We start from the raw sequence: 21,476 nt of genomic DNA on the forward strand, positions 1-21,476 counted from the left end.
CCATTGCTGCCACTACCACAACCCTCCAAATCCCAGTGCACCTTGTTTCCCTGCAGAATCGGCCTCCCAACAGCCCACCAAACAGAAGGTTTGGTTGTTTTCATTCTAACAGACCAATGTGGCTGCAAACCTTTTATAATTTTATTTTTTTATTTTCCCAGGTATTTTAGTTTTTTAGTTTCTGTTTTAAAACTGGTACTGTATTTTAAATCTTTGCACTGCTGCTAGGGCCTATTTGGTTATTATTTTTAATTTTTATATTATATTTTATCATCTTGTATTTTATGGTTTTAATTGTTGTGAACTGCCTGGAGAGCTTTGGCTATTGGGCAATATAGAAATGTAATAAGTCAATTACTTTAAAGCTTTTTTTGGTCCTTTTATTTGCAAAATCATGAATGACTCCTCCCTAAACAATTTTTCTTGCAAGTTCACATTCACAAGAACATAAGAAGAGCCATGCTGAATTAGGCTCATCTAGTTCAGCATTCTGTTCCCACAGTGCTCAACCAGCTGCTTGAGGGAAGGCTACAAGTAGGATATGAGTGTAACAACACCCTCCCACCTGTGTTCCTCAGCAACTGTTATACAGAGGCATACTGTCTCTGATACTGGAGCCATCACAACTAATAGCTGATTACAGCTTTATCCTCTATGAATGTGTCCAATCCCCTTTAACAGACATCCAAGTTGGTGGCCATCACTACATTTTGTGGTAGGGAATTCCATAGCTTAACTATGTGCTCTGTGAAGAAATACTTCATTTTATCTTCTCCTGAATCTCCCATCACTCAGCCTCATGAAATGACTCCGGATTCTAGTATTGTGAGAAAGGGAGAAAAGCTTTTCCTTATCCAATTTTTTCCACACCATGCATAATTTTGTTCACCACTACTGTGGCTCCTTGTACTCGCCTTTTTTCTAAGTTAAACAGTCCCAGAAACTCTTAACTTTTCCTCACAGGGGAGTTCCTCCAGTTCCTTGATAATTTGGGTTGCCCTCAGAAATAGATAAAGTAGCTAGGGAAATTTTGAGGGAAAGGTGACCAAAACAGCATTTAACAGTTCTTCTCCCTAGAAATCAAACTGGGATGCGGTCATTAATATTTTTTTTTAAGATCTGAAAAGACAAATATAACACATGGAGTTCTGTCAGTAGTTGCTGACATTTTACCATGCTGTTGCCTGGACTGCCAAGGGCCTGTTCAGGTGACAATAGTGGCTGAAAAGTGCCTAATGAACTTATAACATCATCCTTTGCATGTTACTCTAAAGTAAGTCCGGTGTGAATAAGATTGCAGCCTTAGTCTAGCAGCCCGTGAGTGCAGAAGTGGGAGGCAGAACAGAGCATTCTGTTCCAGTTTTGTTGTTGTGGGTAAGGGAAGGTAATCTGAGTGGCTGAGAGCCTCTGTGGAAAGATATGGTGGAAGATTCCTGATGGGAGGGAGGGAGGAAGGAAGGAAGGGAAAGAGAGCACAGAACTGAGGGGTGGCCATTTTTTAAAAGAGGGAATGACTCTGCCTGGGGGCAGGGAGGTGGAAAAGGTGAAGGACCATGTGGGGGCAGGGAATGACAACACCATAGTTTACCATTTTTGTAAAGGTGGAAATAACTGTTAGGTGTTGAACAATTTTCTACCTCCTATGCAACATATCAGTTAATTGACCTCTCCTAAGTTAAAGAATGAAACCCACATGCCAATGCACGTTGCCTTGCCTATAACTCCCCAAAGTCTTTCCAGAGTCTTGTTGCTGCTGCAATACATGTTGGTCAAGTCTTGTTCCTACAGCTTCAAGTCGGGCTCAGAATGATTTGGGTGAAGTTCCCCCTTCCCCAGCATAGTTGACCAGTACGCATGAAAACAGATGGCTAAACACTTTGAGGTATGAGTGTGTGTGCAGTCTGCTGTTATCCCTGGTTGTGCCTATCATTAACTGCCCTATCCTCTGCCCCACCAGTGACAACGGACACCAGCTGCCACTAAATAAGTCTCTCTGTGTTCAGTGGAGCTTACTGATAGGTAAGTTTGCAGCCTTATTATTAGCTACTATGCTACATCAGTCACACCAGCATGGATATTTTTACCTTTAAACCCAATTATTAAACTGCCAGGCATCATAATTGTGAACAAGAAGACTTGTGAGAAGGTAACATATTTAAATTTATGTATTTTTATTTTATACTTATACCTCACCTTTCTAATACACACGTAAGCAAACTTGTTAAATGTTACGCATCTCTGATATTTGTTGCGGCCTTTATCTGTTTTGTTTTGCTGTTTCCATTTTTTTATTATCATTTTATTGAATTTTGGTGTATATGATTTTTATGTTTAACACACCACTTTTGAGCATTTTTAAAGCAACATGGTTTAGAAATACACCCCTCTTGATATGTTTAGGGTGCAATCCTATGTATGTTTAGACAGAAAAAAAAGCCCGACAACTCCCAGCAAACCTCAACAAGCATGGCTCTCTTGGGAATGCTGGGAGTTGTAGGACTTTTTTCTGTCTAAACATGCATAGGATTGTGCCCTTAATTGCATTTGGTATCTTTACTCTTTGTATGTTGTTTTAAGGGCTTGGCCCTAAAAGCGGCTTATAAATACTTTGAATAAACAAAAACAATCAATATAAAAGAAAAAGATAGAGAGTAAAAAAAGTTTGTGGTTACCTTACCACATGCAGAGCCTCGTGTGGCGCAGAGTGGTAAGTGGCAGTATTGCAACCGAAACTCTCCGCACGACGTGAGATCGATCCCAGCGGAAGCCGGGGCTCGGGTAGCCGGCTCTGGTCGACTCAGCCTTCCATCCTTCCGAGGTCGGTAAAATGAGGACTCAGCTTGCTGGAGGAAAGGTAGTCACGACTGGGGAAGGCAATGGCAAACCACCCCGCTACAGTTGGCTATGAAAACGCCAGCACAAGCGGCGTCCCTCTAGGAGTCAGCAATGACTCTGTGCTTGCACAGGAGGAACCTTTCCTTTACCAAATGCAAAACAAGATCAAAATTCCACCCAACCCTCTTACATTGCACAGGGCTAACCAATAAATTAGTTGTACACTTTAATATATATATATATATATATACATATACACACACGCTATCTTAGGTCACACTCCTGCCAAAGCTAAGTATGTTTAATCCCATCGATTTCAGTACAAGACTTGAGAATATGCTTAAACCTGTGCTATTGAAATTAATGGGATTTATGGCTCCATCTTATGCACACTTACTCAGAAGTTAAGGTTTGCTAAATTCAATGGTATTCACTCCCCAGTAAGTGTACAGCTAGGATTAACAAAGCAACTTTGCCCTTGCTTACTCAGAAGTAAATCCCATTATATTCAATGTGCACATGGACTGTAGTCTTATTTATGTATGAGTCGATGTTGCCATTACGGATTTGACTAGACAAGTTAAGCAGTGAGGCGATTTTAAATTCGCAAATTAAGCCCTGAGGCGTGTGGGTGTTGGGGGGGGGCGACCTCCAGGGACACCCCGCCCATGACTGGCTCTGAGGAAGGAGGACCCGCCCTCCCCTGCCAGGCATTTCGGCCTGGCCGTTGAGCGGCAGGACGCTGTAAGCGGAAGCAGCTTGAAGGCCTGGGAGGCAAACTGTTTATAGGCCACAGCTCCACAGATCTATGGACAGCGGGTCGTTGCCTAGCAACTAGAGCCTCGAGTTGCGGCGCCCTAAACACCGAAGATAGCATCTCTGCAAGACGGCTCAGCCTCAGGCAGATTCTGATTGGCTTTTATGGCACCAAGATTAGCATAATTTAGCGCGGGCTCGCACACCCTTTTTGCCGGCTAAGCCGGGCATCGCTGCTCCAGTTAGAGAGCAGCCGCAGCAGTCAGCGACGCTTCGATTGGTTTTCCTCTCCCCGGGTGTCGTACAGCGTCAAAAGCCAAGCGCATGCGCACTGTTTGAAAACGATGGCCGCGGATGGGGCGCTGCTGACGGAGGAAGATGTTCGAGAGAGAGTCAGCCTGAGGCACCAGAATCTCGGTGACTGGTTGGTGGGGGTGGAATGAGAGGCAGAAGTCGCCTTCAAACCTTATTCAGCGTCATTAACTAGCTGTTAAATCCGTTAATCCAGCAAAGGAGGCGGATTGGTTTGTACGTGAGGAAGGCTGACAGCAGAGGAGCAAGTGGATTGATTGACGGGCCACTCCTCTATTCGCCGCCTCTTGCTAACGGGGGGGCGGTGTGACCCTTGGAATGGGCGGAGCTTGATTAGAATCCCGCCCACCGTGCTTTAGGGCAACCTCCCCCAACCTGGTGCCCTCCAGATGCGTTGGACTACAACTCCCATAATGGTCAATGGCCTTGCTGGCCCAGGATTATGGGAGTTGTAGTCCATCGCACGTGGAGGGCATCAGGTTGGGGGAGGCTGCTGTAGGAGACAATCTTGGTATCTCCTGTTTGAGAAATGCTGTGGTTGGGGAGCTGGGCTGTTCTGTTAGAACTTAAGAGAGACAACCCTAAGAGTTAATTAACAGGAAAGTCAATGCCCAGAGTAATTTGCCTTTCACCTGATATTTTAGCCTTCAGGATATTGCCACCATGCTAATTTACGAATAGGAAATGTAATGGGGTAAGGAGGGCCAAATGGTACATCTATGCTTTTGCAACCTCCATGTAGAATATGGTTGCATGAGTATAACCAGTGTGTGAATTACATGGGTAACAATGGCTTGCACCATTTTGGTCACTGTTTTTTAGAGTTCTGCGGGTTTTAGGTTGGAGAAAGAAGTAGTCTTTGCTCATAAATTTGTGCTAGTCCTTACTGTTGTACAGGAATTTCAACATGGAAACTATTTCCTTCAAAGGAGAATGGCAGAATATACATGGTTGTGTTTCCCAAACTGCTGATAGCCAAGGCACACATTCTTTTCTGATTTAAAATTGGAGGAACACTTTAAGTTTATACTGCACCTTTCAAGAGGCATTTTGAGATGGCTCACTCTTGTACCAGGAAAACATTACTTTTTTTTAGAGAGTGTGAGAGTAAGAATTAAGCCCTCCCCAACCCTGGAGGGCATACCTATTCTGGGTATGCCTCCTGACTGGAAAAAGGAAAAGCCAGAGCAGTGATATGTACAGAAACATAATAGGGACTGCCTTTGAAGCTGGTTAATTTTGCTGCATTTGTATTTTGGGAGTAATTCAATGCTCCTGTCACATGCTGTTCAGAGAATGACAGAATTGCCTCCAGTGAGGCTATTTGGAGGGAGACAAGCCCAGGGCAGAGATTCAGTGAACAATCTCCTCCATTGAAGTTGACTGGGGGCTTACAGGTGCCATTAATTATTGCATCAGTTTATTTCTTGTGGCACACTAGTCTGCCCCAACACTTGCTTCAGGCCAGGGGTGGGCAGAAAGTAGATCTGTAGATGCTTTCCACTTCAATTCCCAGAAGTCCCTGCCAGCATGAGCAATGGTCAGAAATGCTGGGAGCTGAAGTTGAAAGCACCTGGAGATCTATTTTCTGGCTACCCCTGCTCTAGGCCATGGGTAGAGAAACAGTTTTGACCCCAGGGCTGCATTTCCTCATTGGAAACCTGAGAGTTGCATGCTAGCTGTGGCTGGGCCAAAGTGAAAACAAAGCCACATGCATACCCCACTTACACACTTGCACATTAAACATGTATATTAAGATTACTTGGCTCCAAAACAAATCTAGACGTTTTATAGTGCCACATGTACAACATTTCTAGAGTATAGAAAAACAAGTTACACATTTTCATGCAATTTATTTGAAGAAAATGGTTTGTGTTAAGCCACTTTTTAAGCTGAAAATAATGCCATGTGTAACTAGGCTGCTCCCAGAAGGAGTTACCAGTGAGAAGGCACTGTGCAGCTATTTTGTCTTTTCTTTCTAAGGGCGCAATCCTATGCACATAGGCAGCTGCCTCTGAACTCGGAGGTGACTGCCTATCCAATGCAGGGCAGGAGAACCACGGAGGGGTTCCTCCGCATTCCTCCTACCCTGCAGTTTTTGCTAGACAGCCGCAGGAGGGCAGAGTGGGGGAGGAGGCTGCCATACAACGCATAGGATGTGTCATACAGGCATTTCAGCTCTCCCTGCCCTGGAACGTCCCGTTTTGGCCACTCCGTGCTCCTCTGGCGAGCATGGAGCATGGGGCTCAGGCAGTACAGAAGAGGGGGAAGGTCAGTTCTCTGGGAACTGACCTTGGAGTGTCGGCTCTGAGGTCAGTTCCTGGAAAACAAGATATCGTATGGCTATGAGCCGCTGACTAGTGGCCATAGGATTGCTCCCTCCATGAGTTCTCTGCAGTAACAGAAAAGACAGAAGAAGTGGTGGTAAAATATGGGAGGGTTATGAATTGAAGATGACATTGTCTGGGCACCAGTAGAATTCCATGAATCAGTGATGCGTGGTGGGAATTTTTCCTGGAAAATTTTTCACGGCTTAATTTCCCCCTGGAAAATTTTTCACGGCTTAATTTCCCCCTGGAAAATTTTCCATTTCATAAGTTCATTAGTAATGATGAATGGATGCCAATTACAAATACAATATTAGGCGAACTTGGCAGTTTCAAAGTTGTAATTAATGTTTTCAGGTGTTTCCCCCTAGCAAGTTTGTGAGAGAATACATATGTGTTATCATAATGCATATATCTCAGTGTAAAATGGAACTAATAAGTAGTGACAGCGAAACTGAAGGTGCTCCAACAACCTCAGAGGTCAAGAATTGAATTCTGTTGAAACAGATGCATGGTTAGCAGCATATCATGCACAGTTTTTTGTATTGCTAAAATGTATTAGTGTGCCAGTCATTCTCAATGTCTTTGTTTTTTCTCCCCCTTAAGTTTAAACAATGTAAGGGCAGTGCATGACAACGTCTTTACATTTTTAGAAGTATTCCAATATTTTTTTCTACATAATATAACATTTAAATCTCATTAAATGTGCTTTAATTTTTCCTCTCAAATACTTGTGTGGTATTGGGACAAAGATTAACATGGGCTACTTTGTTTTTGCTTTGTTCACAAAATACAAGTAAAATAAACATACTAAGGGTACAATCCTATGCACGTTAAGACAGATCAAGGTCCTGCAACTCCCAGCATGTCGCAGACAGCCGTGCTGGCTGTGGGATGCTGGGATTTGTAGGACTTTGTTCTGCCCAAACACGCATAGGATTAAACCCTAAATTTGATCACTCTCTGGGACATCATAAAATGTTCTGATGCAAATAATCCTAATTTGCATCGGAAAAATTTCAGTTCAGAATTTCCTGGAAACCCACATCACTAGTGTGAATGAGGCAAAGTGATGGTGCCACAAAAGTCTCATCTGGAAGCACCCCCAGTCTGTCTTGCTGAATAATTGAGAATAAGGGCTTAAGCATGCTTTAAAGTTACCTGTGAATTCTACCAAAAATAGGTTCCCAGTGATGAATGATTTCTGCTCATCCTGTAATGTTTACAGCCCGGGCCTACATCTGATTGCTGAGAAGTAAGTTCTGCTCTGTAACTTACTGCCATAGGTTTGCAACATGGAAGCAGTTGCCCTATGGACCTCTGCCACTGTGTTGTGAATCTCAACCTTCCACATACTTGGTGAATGCTGGAAGAAGCATGAAGATTTGCTGCATGATGGTGGAACTCTATGTCATGTGTATCTATATGTTATGGTTGGGAGAAGGATTGGTTGCCATAGAGAGACATCTATACACCAGTGCTTGGGCAGGGTGAACGTTTCTGAGGAACTTCAAAGCTCACATGCTCTTTCTTTAATAAAATCCATGATATTTTGAGTGCTGTTGAGATGAATCTGTCATATCAACCTCCCAACGCAATTCTCATTCCAGCTGATGTCCGGTCATTATCCCTTCCTGGAACTTATCATGAAAAGATCACTCATTTAGGAAACTCCCTGAAAAATTTTGTTCGTCTGAAATCTCTTGATCTCTCACGCAATGCATTGACTTCCTTGGAGGTAAGGTATCTTTTGGCTTTGGAATGTTTTCCATTGTACATCTGTTGATTTTATTTATTGATTGCATTTCTATACTGCTCAATAGCCAAAGCTTTCTAAAAACTAAAAATTAGTAGAAAAAATAATCTTCAGCAGTCTCCAAAAAAAATACAGTGTAGGCACCAGGCAACCCTCTCCGGGGAGAGCCTTCCATACCTGGGGGCCACCACCAGAAAGGTCTTCTCTCTAGTAGCCACCTACCTCACCTTCTTTGGTGGGAGCATGTGGAAGAAGACCTCAGAAGATGACCTTGGGGCCTTGGGAGGTATATATGGGAGGTGGTACTCCTTCAGGTAATCTGGTCCCAGACCACTTAGGGCTTTAAAGGTAAGTACCAGAACTTTGAATCAGACCTGGAAATGGACTGGAAGCCAGTGCAGATGGCAAGGAACTGGTGCAATATGATATTGTCTAGATTTAAAACCAAATTAACTTTTCAGACGCAGTTCACATGGTTTGTTCTTAGGACTGGTTATTCTACCTTACTTGCACTTCTTTAAAAAAGTAGATACTTCAACATAGATATGTATAATAGAAAATCTGTAAGAAGATGACATCTCACCCACTACATTTAAATCCTTTGAGGAGGGACCATAGTTCTGTGGTAGAGCACATGCTTTGTACGTAGAAGGTTCAGTCCCATGGCATCTCCTATTAAATGATTTCAGGACAAAGGGCTGGGAAAGGTACCACTCTCAGGCAGATTAGACAAAACTCAGCTAATGGATCAATAGTTTGACTTGATATAAAACAGCCTTTATATCTGTTGGTTTCGTGCTTGGAATATCCGACAATGTTCAGATACCAAGGAGTAAGCACTATAGCAGTTATCTGAGATATCCTATTCAGAGTAAACATGGTTTATTGGAGTTGTGTGTTTACCCCCACCTTACAACTCCCATCTAACTTTTTATTTGTTAACAGGGTGTTCAACATCTCACATACTTAGAAAAGCTCAATCTCTACTTCAATTGTGTTCCCACGTTGTCAGAAGTGTTTCGACTCCATACTTTAACAGCACTCAAGGATGTGGATCTCCGGCTGAATCCTGTTGTTAAAAATGAATCGGATTATCGTCTTTTTGTTGTACACATGCTTCCTAATCTCAGGCAGTTGGGTAAGTAGGCTGCCTGTGCAGTTTTGCATATTAATTTAGGGGATGTGAGGCACAAAGCCAGATTTTGGACTTGAACCTAGGATTCTAGCACAATAGTCTTAAAAAATGACACAGCAGAGCCATATCAGTATATATTCCAAACATTTTGTGATCAGAAGATTTTTTCCTTCAGTGGTTGAATTAATTAGATTTATAGCCCACTTTGCCCAAAGTTAGGAAGTATTTATGAGAAGTATTTAAAGGTAAAGGTGTCCCCAACCAGTCGTGTCCGACTCTAGGGTGCGGTGCTCATCCCCGTTTCTAAGCCGAAGAGCCAGCGCTGTCCGAAGACGCTTCCTTGGTCATGTGGCCGGCATGACTGAACACCGAGGTGCACGGAACGCTGTTACCTTTCCCGCCGAGGCGGTACCTATTTATCTACTTGCAATTTCTTGCTTTCGAACTGCTAGGTTGGCAGAAGCTGGGACTGTATTTACTGCTCCCCAAATAGCTTCTTACACATTACATTTTAGGCATACACCTTAAAATGTAGAATGTGAATGTGGTGAACTTTTATGTAAAAGCATATATATTATACATGTACACTCATCTGGCAACTAGCATCAACAGTGCTTCTTGTTGAGTGTATACGTTGGAGCCAACCTGGGTTGGTTGTGTCATGTGTGAAATAGCCAAATATTTCTCGGTTTAACTTATGCAAAACCTTGTGATTCTTTTAGCTCCTTAGAACGCAATCCTGTGGCTGCTAGACAGCGACTAGATGGCCATAGGATTGTTTGGTTTTGGGGAACTGACCTTAGAGCCCACAACGTGAGGCGGGTCCCAGAAAACCACCTCTCCTCTTCCTTCCCTACTGCCTTGTAGGTGGCGCAGATCATCCCCAGGCTCCACGCTTGGAAGAGCAGCGTGGAGCAGGGTAAAAGGGGGCATTCCCAGGGGCAGGGAGTGTGGAAGTGCTGGTACGACGCTTCCTATACATTGTCCAGCCTCCGCCGCCCCACCACTCTGAAGTCCCGCAGCTAGACAGCCCAAATCGGCTGTCTAGCTGCAAATGCAAGGTGGCTGGAATGCGGAACAGAAGATCCCCTCTGTCCTCCGCCCGCCCTGCATTGAATAGGTGGTCGCCTCTGAGTTCGGAGGAGGCACCTATCCTGATAGGATTCCTCCCTTATGCTCTTTTTTTCTTACATATTTGATGAAAAACTAATAGACCTCCCACGAAATCCATTTGTACTATTCTTGCTTTTTACAGGGGAGTTCTCAAATAGTAACTGAATCCTTTTGCACTCCCTCAAAGGGGCTATTCCTGTTTCCTAATCTTTTCTCTATTGCTCTCACTTGTTCTTTTCCCTCTGAACCATTCAAACTATGTTTATTTTATTATTTAACATTATTTTTAGGCTACCTTTAAGGGTAAAACCCTCTCAAGGTGGCATACATACAGGATAAAAACCATACAAAGATATAAAAATAGGCAATAAATATACAATAAAATATTATTAAAACTATAAAAACAAATTACACCAGTAAAATCTGCAGCCCACAGATTATGGGAAAGCCAGCAAAATCAGGTGGATCTTTAGAGCCTTCCGGAAGACCTGCAAAGAAGGGGCCTGATGAACACCTGATGGAAGCTAATTCCAGAGTTGCGGAGCCACCACTGAAAAAGCCCTCACCCTTGTACTCAACAGCCCAACCACGCTTGGTGGCAGGCAAATGAGAAAGGCCTCTGTTGGTTTTTTTAAATTTTATTTTATTTAAAACATTTGTATCCTGCCCTACATCATTAAGATCTCAAGGCAGATGACCTCAAAGTATGGGCAGGCTGGTACAGGAGAAGGCGGTCCTTCAAGTAACTTGGGCCCAATCCATTTAAGACTTTAAAGGTTAAAACCAGCACTTTACATGGGATTCAGAAACTCACTGGCAACCAATGCAGCTGGTGCACTATCGGTGTCATCTGAGCAGACCACACAGCTCCCACCAATATTTGGGCAGCTGCATTTTGCACCAACTGAAGTTTGTCACTTGAAAGTAGATCTGGCAACTTCTAACCATGGAATATTTGTTTATTTAATTTGTATCCTGCCTTTCTACTAGGAAATGGCACTCAAGGCAGCCAAGAACAATAAAAGCCAAAATTTAAGATAAAAACATAATAAAAAACATTCATAAAACAAATACATTAAAAACACAATTAAAAGCACAACAATAAAAGAATAAAAAAGCACCCAGCCCAACAGACCAGGCCAGAATAGAGAGCAGAAGTGACTGAGAGGGAAAAAGTTGACCCCCAAGGGGCAATAGACAGCTTTGATGGCTGGTGAACCTTAGCAGAAAGCTTGGTTCCTTTCCCCTTGCAGTCTAATAATTGCTGACCAGTATCAAACGTTGAAAAAATACCAAGAATTTGAGGCTGACTTTCTCTGTTGTACAATGTGCACATGTGTGAACACTGTCAAAACTGCTTCACTTAATTCTGGGGAAGAGAGAGGAGGATTATTGATTATGGCTCTCCTTTCAAAGTCCTACAGAATTCTACTATTAGTTTGAAAGCAGAAAGGCTAACACAGCTTGATTGTTACAGTTAGGAGGGCAAGGTAACTTCAGCAATCAGAGCCTGATTGCAAATGACTAAAGAGCCAAACCTTGCCCATAAAACAGTCCTTTGAATAATTCTATAATAATTGTTTGCATATGAAAGGGAGCCTTATTCTATTTGACAGTTGTATTTCATTATTTTCTGTGAGTGTAATTTCATTAGATGCGTTGATAATGCACGCACCATACTCTACACAGTAGCTATATACACAAATGTGTTGATAAGAAAATAGTGTTTTTTTGTTTCCTACTTCTCATGAATGAATTTATTACATTTCCATGCAGTTCTTGGCAATCTTGCTACTAATTACTTATGGGGAGTGCCCTCTAGACCCTTCTCCCAATGCCTTTAATGATTAGTTTTTCTCTTGGGCTTGAGAAATTCCCAGGCCTGGAAAATGGCACTGGATATTGATTCCTGTGCTTACCTGTCTCTTGATGTTTTAAGCCTGGCACAATAATACATTTCACTGAAGGTGTGCTCCTTAGTCCCAGAAGGCGGTTGGGGGAGTGCCCATGGAGGCTGTGATGTTGCCAACATATCGTTGTATGCCTAGTTGTCTGACTTCCAGCTCCCCTAGAGGGCTATTAACCCTTGGAGCAAAAGGGAGACAAAGCCCTATTCATAGTCTGATCAGTCCTTCTCCCCGCTTGCATGTCAAGAACAACTGTCACTCACCCCATTGGTTATGCTGGATAGGGCTGATGGGAGCTGTAGGCCAAGACGTCTAGAGGGCCACAAGCTGCCTATCTCTGGCCTTTATGATGCCGCCCTGAGGTTGTTTTGACATACTTCCTTCAACTTATACAGACTTTTACCACCCAGGCAACAAATCTGTATCCTCATGCTTATGTCATTCTCCCACCACCCTAAATGTGAGGAAAGTTCTTTGAACTACTACTGTTATCATCATCATCATCTTCATCAATAATATTTTATGCTCTGATTTTCCACATGGCTCAGAGCAGCTGACAACTTGGAACTATTTGATAGTTAAACCAATCTACTATATATATAAAAGTCAAAAATGGTGTGTGGGTTTGTGTGTTTGTGGCTGGCTGCAGCACCGTCTGTAACACAGGGAATAAGGGGGAGCTGCCCTGGGTGTAATCACACTGTTGGGGCCCACTGAGCCTGTCATTTGGGCCCTACAGTTGCTGCCCCTTTTACTTCACATTCTCACTTGCCAGAGTGTATGACAGGAGTCACTGGGTTACATTATTACATTGTTTATACTTCCCCTTACTAACAAGTACACCCTCTCAATCATGGTACAGGCCAGGTTTCTGATTTCAGCTACCAGTCGTCCTATTGGCCATCTTTCATTCTATTGGTTACTCTCCCATTCACTCTGACTTCCTTCACCTTGGATTGGCTGGCTGCCATTTGTTCCCTCCCCTTTACTCATGGTTTCTTTTCTGACTGTGCAGAGCATTTAGTTTCTCTCTCCTCTTCCTGCAATATCCACCGAGCAAGCAAGTTAGTGTTAAATATCTTTACCCCTTTCAGTGCCAGATGTATCTGTTAGTAGCGTGTGATTAACACTAATGTGAAATGTGGTGCGGTGTGTGCTCGCTTATCTGAGGGGCTGGGATGACGCAGTGGAGTGGAGACTTCATTGATAAAAGAGTGAACTGGGGGGACTAGGGCTTTATTCATAAAAGAGTGAACTGGGGGGACTTGAGAAGGCAATTGCAAAATGAAGGGCAAAATAGCGGAGTTTTACGTGTAGCTGAATTGAAGGTTTTTAGGTTTGTGTGTTTGTGGCTGGCTGCAGGGCCGTCTGTAAGACAGGGCATAAGGGGGAGCTGCCCTGGGCCTAATCACACTGCAGAGGCCACTGAGCCTGCCATTTGGGCTCTAGAGTTCCTGCCGCTTTTAGTTCATATTCTCACTTGCTGGAGTGTATGACAGGAGTCACTGGGTTACATTATTACTTTGTTTATACTTTCCCTTACTAACAAGTGCACCCTCTCAATCATAGTACAGGCCCGGTTTCTGATTTCAGCTACCAGTCATCCTATTGGCCATCTTTCATTCTATTGGTCTCCACCTTGGATTGGCTGGCTGCCATTTGTTCCCTCCCCTTTACCCATGGTTTCTTTTCTGACTGTGCAGAGCATTTAGCTTCTCTCCCCTGTTCCTGCAATATGCAGCAAGGAAGCCTCTGTTGAACATTTTAATAGTGGTATGAGATTCAGTGTGGATTATATTATAGTAGTGCTTACAGATTCAGTCTCTTGCATTTTTAGTAGTGTTTTTTATTCAATCTGTTCATTATAATTGTCGTGCTTTTTAAATCAAGTCTGGTGGATTCAACTTTTCACCTTTCTCATGGGGCCTTTCCAAGAAGCGTAAACCTACCTTAATGAGTTTCTAACAAATAGTGCCTAAAATTACAAAATTACATCCTGGGCAACGCCGGTATATCAGCTAGTAGAATTATAAAACAAAATAAATTCCGTCAAAACTCCAAAAATCAAAATACTTGAAATTCAAAATATTTCAGTGCACATATTTTAAAACCTTAGCTCTTGTACACAAGGTCAACATGCAGTCTGATCCTATGCAGAATTAGGCACGGCAATCAGTAGGTGCAACTCTGCACAGGATCGGAATATAAATATCTCAAAATGTTGTTAATTTAAAAACTAAACAGGGAAAGGCAAGCTACTGTAACTGCCAACCTCTTTGTATAGGAGGGATTTAATCTGTTTCACCTCTCAAGCTTTATTGCACCATTAGGCAAGTCCACTCCTCCGCCTGAACCAAATGGATTTCTGCAGGGGTGACTTTGTAGCCAGTTGAGTCAAGATGCGGTTGCATGCCCATTTTGATACGGGCTTTGGGCTATTTAAGCCTGCTTTGCTCCCAGTTAGCCTTCTTTCGCTAGTGTCTCAGCATCCCATCAACACATCCTAGGGTTGTAGTGTAGGATTCATGGGTTGTTTAGGGGCCAGTAGGAATTTTTTTCTGTCTCCAAATCGGCACAGAGGGACACATTTTTTGTCTGCTCTTCACTGTCCACCTGGTGGAGTATGACACTTAGCGCATAGGGTTTGTGTAATTCTTTAGGCAAATTATGCTGTCATAATGGCAGGGCTGTGTGAGAAAAGCAACAGAGATGCTGTGAAGCACCTTTAAGGTGAGGAGAGTTTCTTGAGACTTACCACTCAGGGTTGTAGGACCCAATGGGTTGCATATGGAAGCTTTTTGGGGTTCTTTGTCTCACCCACCCTGAGTTGTTGATCTCAAGGGGTGGAGGGGAGTGACTCTGGAAGGACTCCCTCAGCACCTGAAGAAGTCTGGCCTGTGGGGAGCAGGTTGTTGTTGCATGAGCTCCAACTCATGGCTGGGTTAGCTGGGTATGGCTTGCCCGAATTCTGGGCAGGGTTAGCTGTTAGGCAGCTCCTGCACTATTATTATTTATTACATTTCTATACTCATGGCTGGGTATGGCTCGCCCGAATTCTGGGCAGGGTTAGCTATTAGGTGGCTCCTGCACTATTATTATTTATTACATTTCTATACTGCCCCATAGCCGAAGCTCTCTGGGTGGTTTACTAGTAGTATCCCTCACAGTGTTTACAGTTATTGCAGATCCTGTTATGTTCAAGTATATAAGTGTGTCCTTGTTAACCCAGTGATGTGTGTCTTGACACACTATTTCTCTTATGGTTGGAAGTATTGGAACAGAATGCCTTAATAACAGGAGAGGCTTATCAATGTTTGTTTGAAATAATGTATGACTCAGCTGAACTCTTAGGTCAAATGCAGAGGAGAGATCCACAAAGGCAGCGTACAGGAACCTCCTCTTAGCAGCATATTTACACACAAGTTGCTGCTGCCCTTGTGAGTCTAGCTTTTAACATTTATTTAAATATGTTCACCCCACTTTTTGGTTGAAAAGGCTCCCAGGGCTTACAGATCAATAAAAAACAAGACAGTCCCTGCCCACTGGTAAAAAGGAGAAAGGGATGAGGGGAAAAAAGCAAACTTGGTACTAGTTCTTAAAGGTCGAGTTCTTACAATGATCAGATGGGGTGGAAACAGTTCAGGTAGCCTGATGGAATGGTGACTGCTAGATGACACTTGAGAGAGAACTAAAGGTAGCTGATCTCTCAGCAGAGGTGATGGAATAGCTCTGCTTCTCTTCTTTCCCTCTACTGCAGTGAGTTAGATCCTTGATTTTGGAATTGAGTGCTGTCTCGTGTTCAAACAATAGCCCTATGGACATACGATGGAATATGACCCTGCCAAATTATTTTGTGTATTAACTGTATCGTATTTATTTTATATTTGAATTTCTAGGCCATTCTTTCATCCAAAATAGGCCTTCCAAGTCACCTACAGATTAAACATAACAATCCTGAAAAAGTCAAATTAATATAATTTAAAAATCACACTTAAAAAAATAACAGAGTAAATCTCAAATCTCAGAGGTCTGATGGAACAAAAAGATTTTCTTCTAAAGTAACAGCAGTTCAGGCCTGTCAGATCTCCTGGGGAGGGAATTTCACAGGACAGGTGCTACCACTGAAAAAGCCTTCTTTCTAGCAGAGAATAATCTCCTTATTGACTTGAAGCAGCATGTCTTCATATTCTCTTAATTCATTGAATTGGGGGAGTAATTTTATTCTCCAGAAAGGGGCACAGCTGACATATCAGCCTAAACTGGGGGGAGGGGAGTTGCTTTCCAACTAGTTCGTCTTTCCGGGAGTGCCTCCTTTGCTCTCTTTTTATGGAACATCCAGGTTATGTCATTATCAAATTACTGCCAACTAGTATTTTCTTTGTTGTCCTCCTGTAGTTCTCCCCCCTCACGTGATTTGTGGTGATTATTTTGCAATAAATTGCAGTTACTGTGGTTTTAAGGGCTTTAACTGACACTGTCGTCCTTGCAGGTTCTGCCTAGTTTAAGTTTTCCATGTTTGTGGTCGGATGTGATGAATTGCCCTTTGAATATCCTGACTGGATTGCCCCAGTGTCAGTTTCTGTTGCCATATGGGGGAAGAGCCTGTTGTTACTCGTTTCCTTAATTCTTTTCATTTTAATTGGAAAAAAGAACTATAATCCGGATATCAGTAATTTGTAACCCCTCCACCCCCTTGGAACAGAACTGGCATTGGGCAATCAGAGGTGCTAATAAAGGATAAACATCACTAATCCTGCAAACCTGTTCAGAAGGAACCATTAAAATGGGCAAAGCTAACTGAAAGTTAACTCTGGCAAGGATCCTTCCTTGACTGGGACTGACTTGTGAGTAAACATTATAGACGTATTTTCACTATGGTGAAGGATATTACTGGATAACATAGTACTGTATTAAATACTATGTGCAATCTCCATTTTAATTCCACTTCCAGCTAATTATGGAAAAGTAATGCCTCAGCAGTGCGGGACAATTCTAGCATACCAGTAACCACATTTCTCACTGCGCCTGTTACCTGACGATCCAAAAGCAAAGAGTCTAGGAGCACTAAGTGGCAAATTTGCTCCCTAAGGAGGAGTGTGACCCCATTCAGAAGACCCTTACAGCCCCTTGTGGTGGTTTCATTTGATGATTTGATTAGTTATTTGTGGTTTTGCTTTTGTGTTCCATGGATGATGCTATAATGATTCGTCACAGAATCAAGAACACACCACATCTGAATTAGTAGATATTGGATGTGCATAAATGCTACGTATTGAATAGCATCAAATTTGTCAGCTGCCTACAAGCAACAGCAAGCTGACAAACATGATATTGTCATAGTCCTTTGTACCTTTGAAATTTATACGTGTAGAGTGTGTGTATGCATAATATATAAAACATTTATCACCCTTGTTTTCTAAAATCTGAACAGCAGGAACAGTAAGCAGCTTTTTAAAACAGTTCAGAGAAGGAGGATTGACTTATTAGAACAGTAAGAAAGATTTCTGTTTACTAGGCTGGAGTCTTGGCCCCACGTGTGCATTGCACACTTCATCTCTTTATATGTTAAGAGAGAAATCCTATGGTGCCTGGGTAGCATCCCAGGGACCATGGGGTGGCCCAGAAAAGCCCTTCCAAGGTTGGAGACAACACTCCAAGCTCAGAAGGGGGAGTCAGATATTCCACCCCCTTTCAGCCGTTGCAGAGAGAATTGCGTAGGCTGCCTCTTCAGGGTCAGAAATTTACCTCGAAGATGGGGGGAAGGGGGCATTCTGGTGGATGGGGAGGGGAGGAGACCGGAGAGGTCAGGCTATGATTTATCTTGAGCTTCCGCCAGCATCCCTCCATGCCTCCCTAAAGTGCCCTTGCTAGATGGGCTGAAAAGCCCATCTAGTGAAAATATAGGAGATCGGAGGATCAGGAAGCGAAGATTGCCTCTGCTGCTCCTCCTGCCCTGGTCGCTTAAGTCCAGCAGGGCATAGGAATCTCAGAAGCCTCCAGGTTCAAGGGCTTCCGAGTAATGAGGGCGCAGTCCATAGGACTGTGCCCTAAAGTATACAAGAGAGAGAGAGAGAATGAATGAATGAACATAACAGGTTATATTTCTTTAATCCCCAGCTAGATCCATGTTGGAAATGAAGAAGACAAAGTGAGAGTAGAAAGGAACTGGTGGAATTTGCCAGTGCATGTTTCTGGTAGTTGTGGCTAGCCACTGACTCCCTTGTAGCCCCTTCCACTACCATTCTGATTAGCTGTACTTAACCCATGCTTCAGTAAGAACATAAGAAGAGTCCTGCTGCATCAGACCAAGGGTCCATCTAATCCAGCATTCTGTTCACACTGGCCAGCCAGCTGCCGACTGGGAACCCACAAGCAGGGCATGAGCACAACAGCATCACCCCACCCATGTTCCCCAGCAACTGGTGTACACAGGCTCACTGCCTCTGGTTCTGGAGGTACCACATAGCCATCAGGACTAGTAGCCATCGATAGCCTTCTCCATGAATTTGTCCAACCCCCTTTTAAAGCCATCCAAATTTGTGGCCATCACTACATCCTGTGGTAGCGAATTCCATAGTTTAACTATGTACTGTGTGAAGAAGCCCTTCCTTTTATCTGTCCTGAATCTCCCACCAATCAGCTTCATAGGATGACCCTGGGTTCTAGTGTTTTGAGAGAGGGAGAAAAATGTCTCCCTGTCCACTTTCTCCACACCATGCATAATTCTATACACCTCTATCATGTCTCCTCTTGCTCACCCTTTTCCAAGCTGAAGAATCCCAGCTGTTGTAACCTTCTCTCATAGAGGAGATGCTCCAGCCTCTTGATCATTTTAGTTTCCCTTTCCTGCACTTTTTCTAGCTCTACAATATCTTTTTTTAGGTGTGGTGACCAAAACTGGACACAGTATTCCAAGTGTGGCCGCACCATAGATTTGTACAGAGGCAGTGTGATATTGGCAGTTTTATTCTCAATGGCCTGCAGGTGCCTTCAGCATTCAAACCTCTTGTCATGGGAGGGAGAATTCTTCCATTCTTGGAGCCATTTATATATGTACTTTCTCTGAGACATTTTCAGGCGTAAAAGACAAAACTATATTCTAAAATGATAGATTAGGACAGCCTCGTAAATAAAGCCACTTTATTTTAAAGCTTTTAGGCTGCAATTTATTTATTTATACATGCCTGCTGGCGGCTTGCAACGGAGGGACAGAGAGCTTCTTTCCTCCTCCAGTAGCCCACGATATTTCTGTGCTGGATGAGCTTCCCTCCTCTGGCACCCCACTTGCTTTCTGTGCTAGGCACAGAAGAGGGATGGAGCACAATGTCACTTCTCTGCCAGCCCACTCACTCACCTGCATGCAATTCCTTGTCACCTTTGAGCACTTGCCTGGTAGCCAAATGTAAGGCTAGATTAGGATCATATTGATCTGAACTTTGACTGCCCCCCAGGTCATATTAGTATTTTGTTTTAAACGAGCGTGATAGATTGTGTGGCCTCATTGTTTATAAGTAAAACCTTTTCTTTTTTTAAGTTCATCTTATAAATTTGGGAATATTTATTCTAGCATCAAGCTTGCAAATACTAATTAATGTTTCCTTCTGGAATTGTGTGTGTGTGTTTTTAGATGATCGTCCTGTGAGAGACAGCGAGCGAAAAGCATCACTTTTGCATTTCACTACAGATCATGCTTATAAATTCAAGAATTCTTCAATTGTACCAGAAGAGACTGCAGCAGGAAGGTATGAAAAGAACAAGGGTTCAAGCAGTTGCAGTCATATGATTGTGGAAATGTTTGGAAACACTGAGTGGCAATTCAGAAGATAGCACGAAGAGTTTGTCTGTGTCGTCCCTTTCTCTCCCGCCCCCAGGTGCTGTACTGCCTGAAAAGTCACTCCTAAAAGTCACTCCCACACTGTTGTTATTCAGGCACCAGTTAAAGACTTAATTATTTGTGCACATTTTGGGGTTACAAGCAACTGCTGTATTTGTTTTTGATTGTATTATTATTGTTATTGATTTGTCTTTTTAGAATCCTGATTTTAATATATTCGTGGTGCACTGTGTTTTATATAGGTTGTTAGATGTCCTGGGCTCTTTGTGAGGAAAAGTGGGATATGAATTAAATAAATAAAAGCTAAAAGACTCTAGAATGATTTCTGATAATGGTATTTGGAAGACAAAATAGAGCACTGGGGCTTCTGTGAGTGTCTCTTCTGACTGCAACTCTCAGTGCTGCATTAGATACAGCTCTAAGTCTTTGGATTTTGGCCATAGATGTATTTATTTATACTACTTTTATACTGCTTAATATCCTAAAATCTCTAAGCAGTTCACGCCACAACACATATATAATACAGTATAAAAACCAAAGCAAAAACCATGTAAGAACAATCTAAAATAATGATTAAAAACTTTACAACAAAGACAATGAAATGAAAATAAAGTGGAATAGTCCATTACGTGTCAAGAAAAGCCTGTGCAAGCAACCATGTCTTCAAGAGGTGCTTAAAAGCTTGCTGTAGCAAGCGCTTGAGAGTGTTCAAGAGGGTGGGTGCCACTTCAGAAAAGGTCCGCTTACGTGCTGATGCCTGGCAACATTCTATTGATCGTGGAGCAACCGATATAGCCTCCTTGGAAGATCTCGGGGGTCCACTGGGTGTATATATAGGTGAAGGCAAACAGCTAGGTATCCTATTCCCGAGTTGTTTAGGGCTTTGTCAAGAACAAAAACTTGAACATGGCTCAGTAGTAAATAGGCCACCAGTGCAGTTCTTTTAACAGAGGTATGATATGTGTATACGTGGGTGCTTCCAGTAATTAGCCACGTCAGTTTGGAATAATGGGCCATATGTGTGAAGTTGTCTATGTGTTAAAATTGTTCCAGGCAGAACCCCCTATGTACATTGAATGCCACAAATCAAATTTGCAGGGGTCAAAGGTCATCTGGTTGAAATCTTGTAGTTTGAATTTGAAAAGAGGTGGGTTGGGATTCTAAAGGCTATGCGAGGGGAGATATGTGCACAGGAGGGCTTCTGAGGCTCCCTCTTCTGAAAGCTACATCCCCCCCGCCCCCCAGCAATCGTATCTAACAAGCTGGTCTCCAAACCAAAGGGATCTGTGGAGAGCAGCCTCTGAAACAGGAGTTCCGGCCTATAGAGATGGAGATATCCCAGCATGCATGTGGAATTCTGCATTTGCTTGTGCTGAAATGGTCTGGCAAAGATTCTTAGTGTATGGTCCTCATGATCATGACAGCAGATGCATGACCTTTCCATTCTTCAGCTATCCTGATTCTTAGCAGCACAAGTCTCTTGGTACCTGTTTTCCCCTGT

The 21,476-nt window shown here is 43.0% G+C and overlaps 1 protein-coding gene across 12 annotated transcripts in view; it reads left to right on the top strand.

Moving 5' to 3' along the window:
* Window positions 1–3,921: 3,921 nt before the first annotated feature.
* CEP72 (centrosomal protein 72) overlaps window positions 3,922–21,476 on the top strand; it is a 72,391-nt gene continuing 54,836 nt past the window's right edge. For all 12 annotated transcript variants that reach the window (XR_014792251.1, XR_014792252.1, XR_014792250.1 and 9 more), the window contains exons 1-4: window positions 3,922–4,008; window positions 7,841–7,968; window positions 8,932–9,124; window positions 19,769–19,883. Coding sequence is in view for 9 of the 12 variants with exons in the window: in XM_084857582.1 (XP_084713708.1) it covers window positions 3,936–4,008; window positions 7,841–7,968; window positions 8,932–9,124; window positions 19,769–19,883 (509 nt within the window). In the remaining 3 variants the exon portion in view is untranslated. The remainder of the gene's footprint in view (window positions 4,009–7,840; window positions 7,969–8,931; window positions 9,125–19,768; window positions 19,884–21,476) is intronic.

This window comes from Heloderma suspectum, chromosome 5 (assembly GCF_057233095.1).
Source record: "Heloderma suspectum isolate Gila_16-S chromosome 5, 16-S_ref, whole genome shotgun sequence".
Classification (NCBI taxonomy): domain Eukaryota; kingdom Metazoa; phylum Chordata; class Lepidosauria; order Squamata; family Helodermatidae; genus Heloderma; species Heloderma suspectum.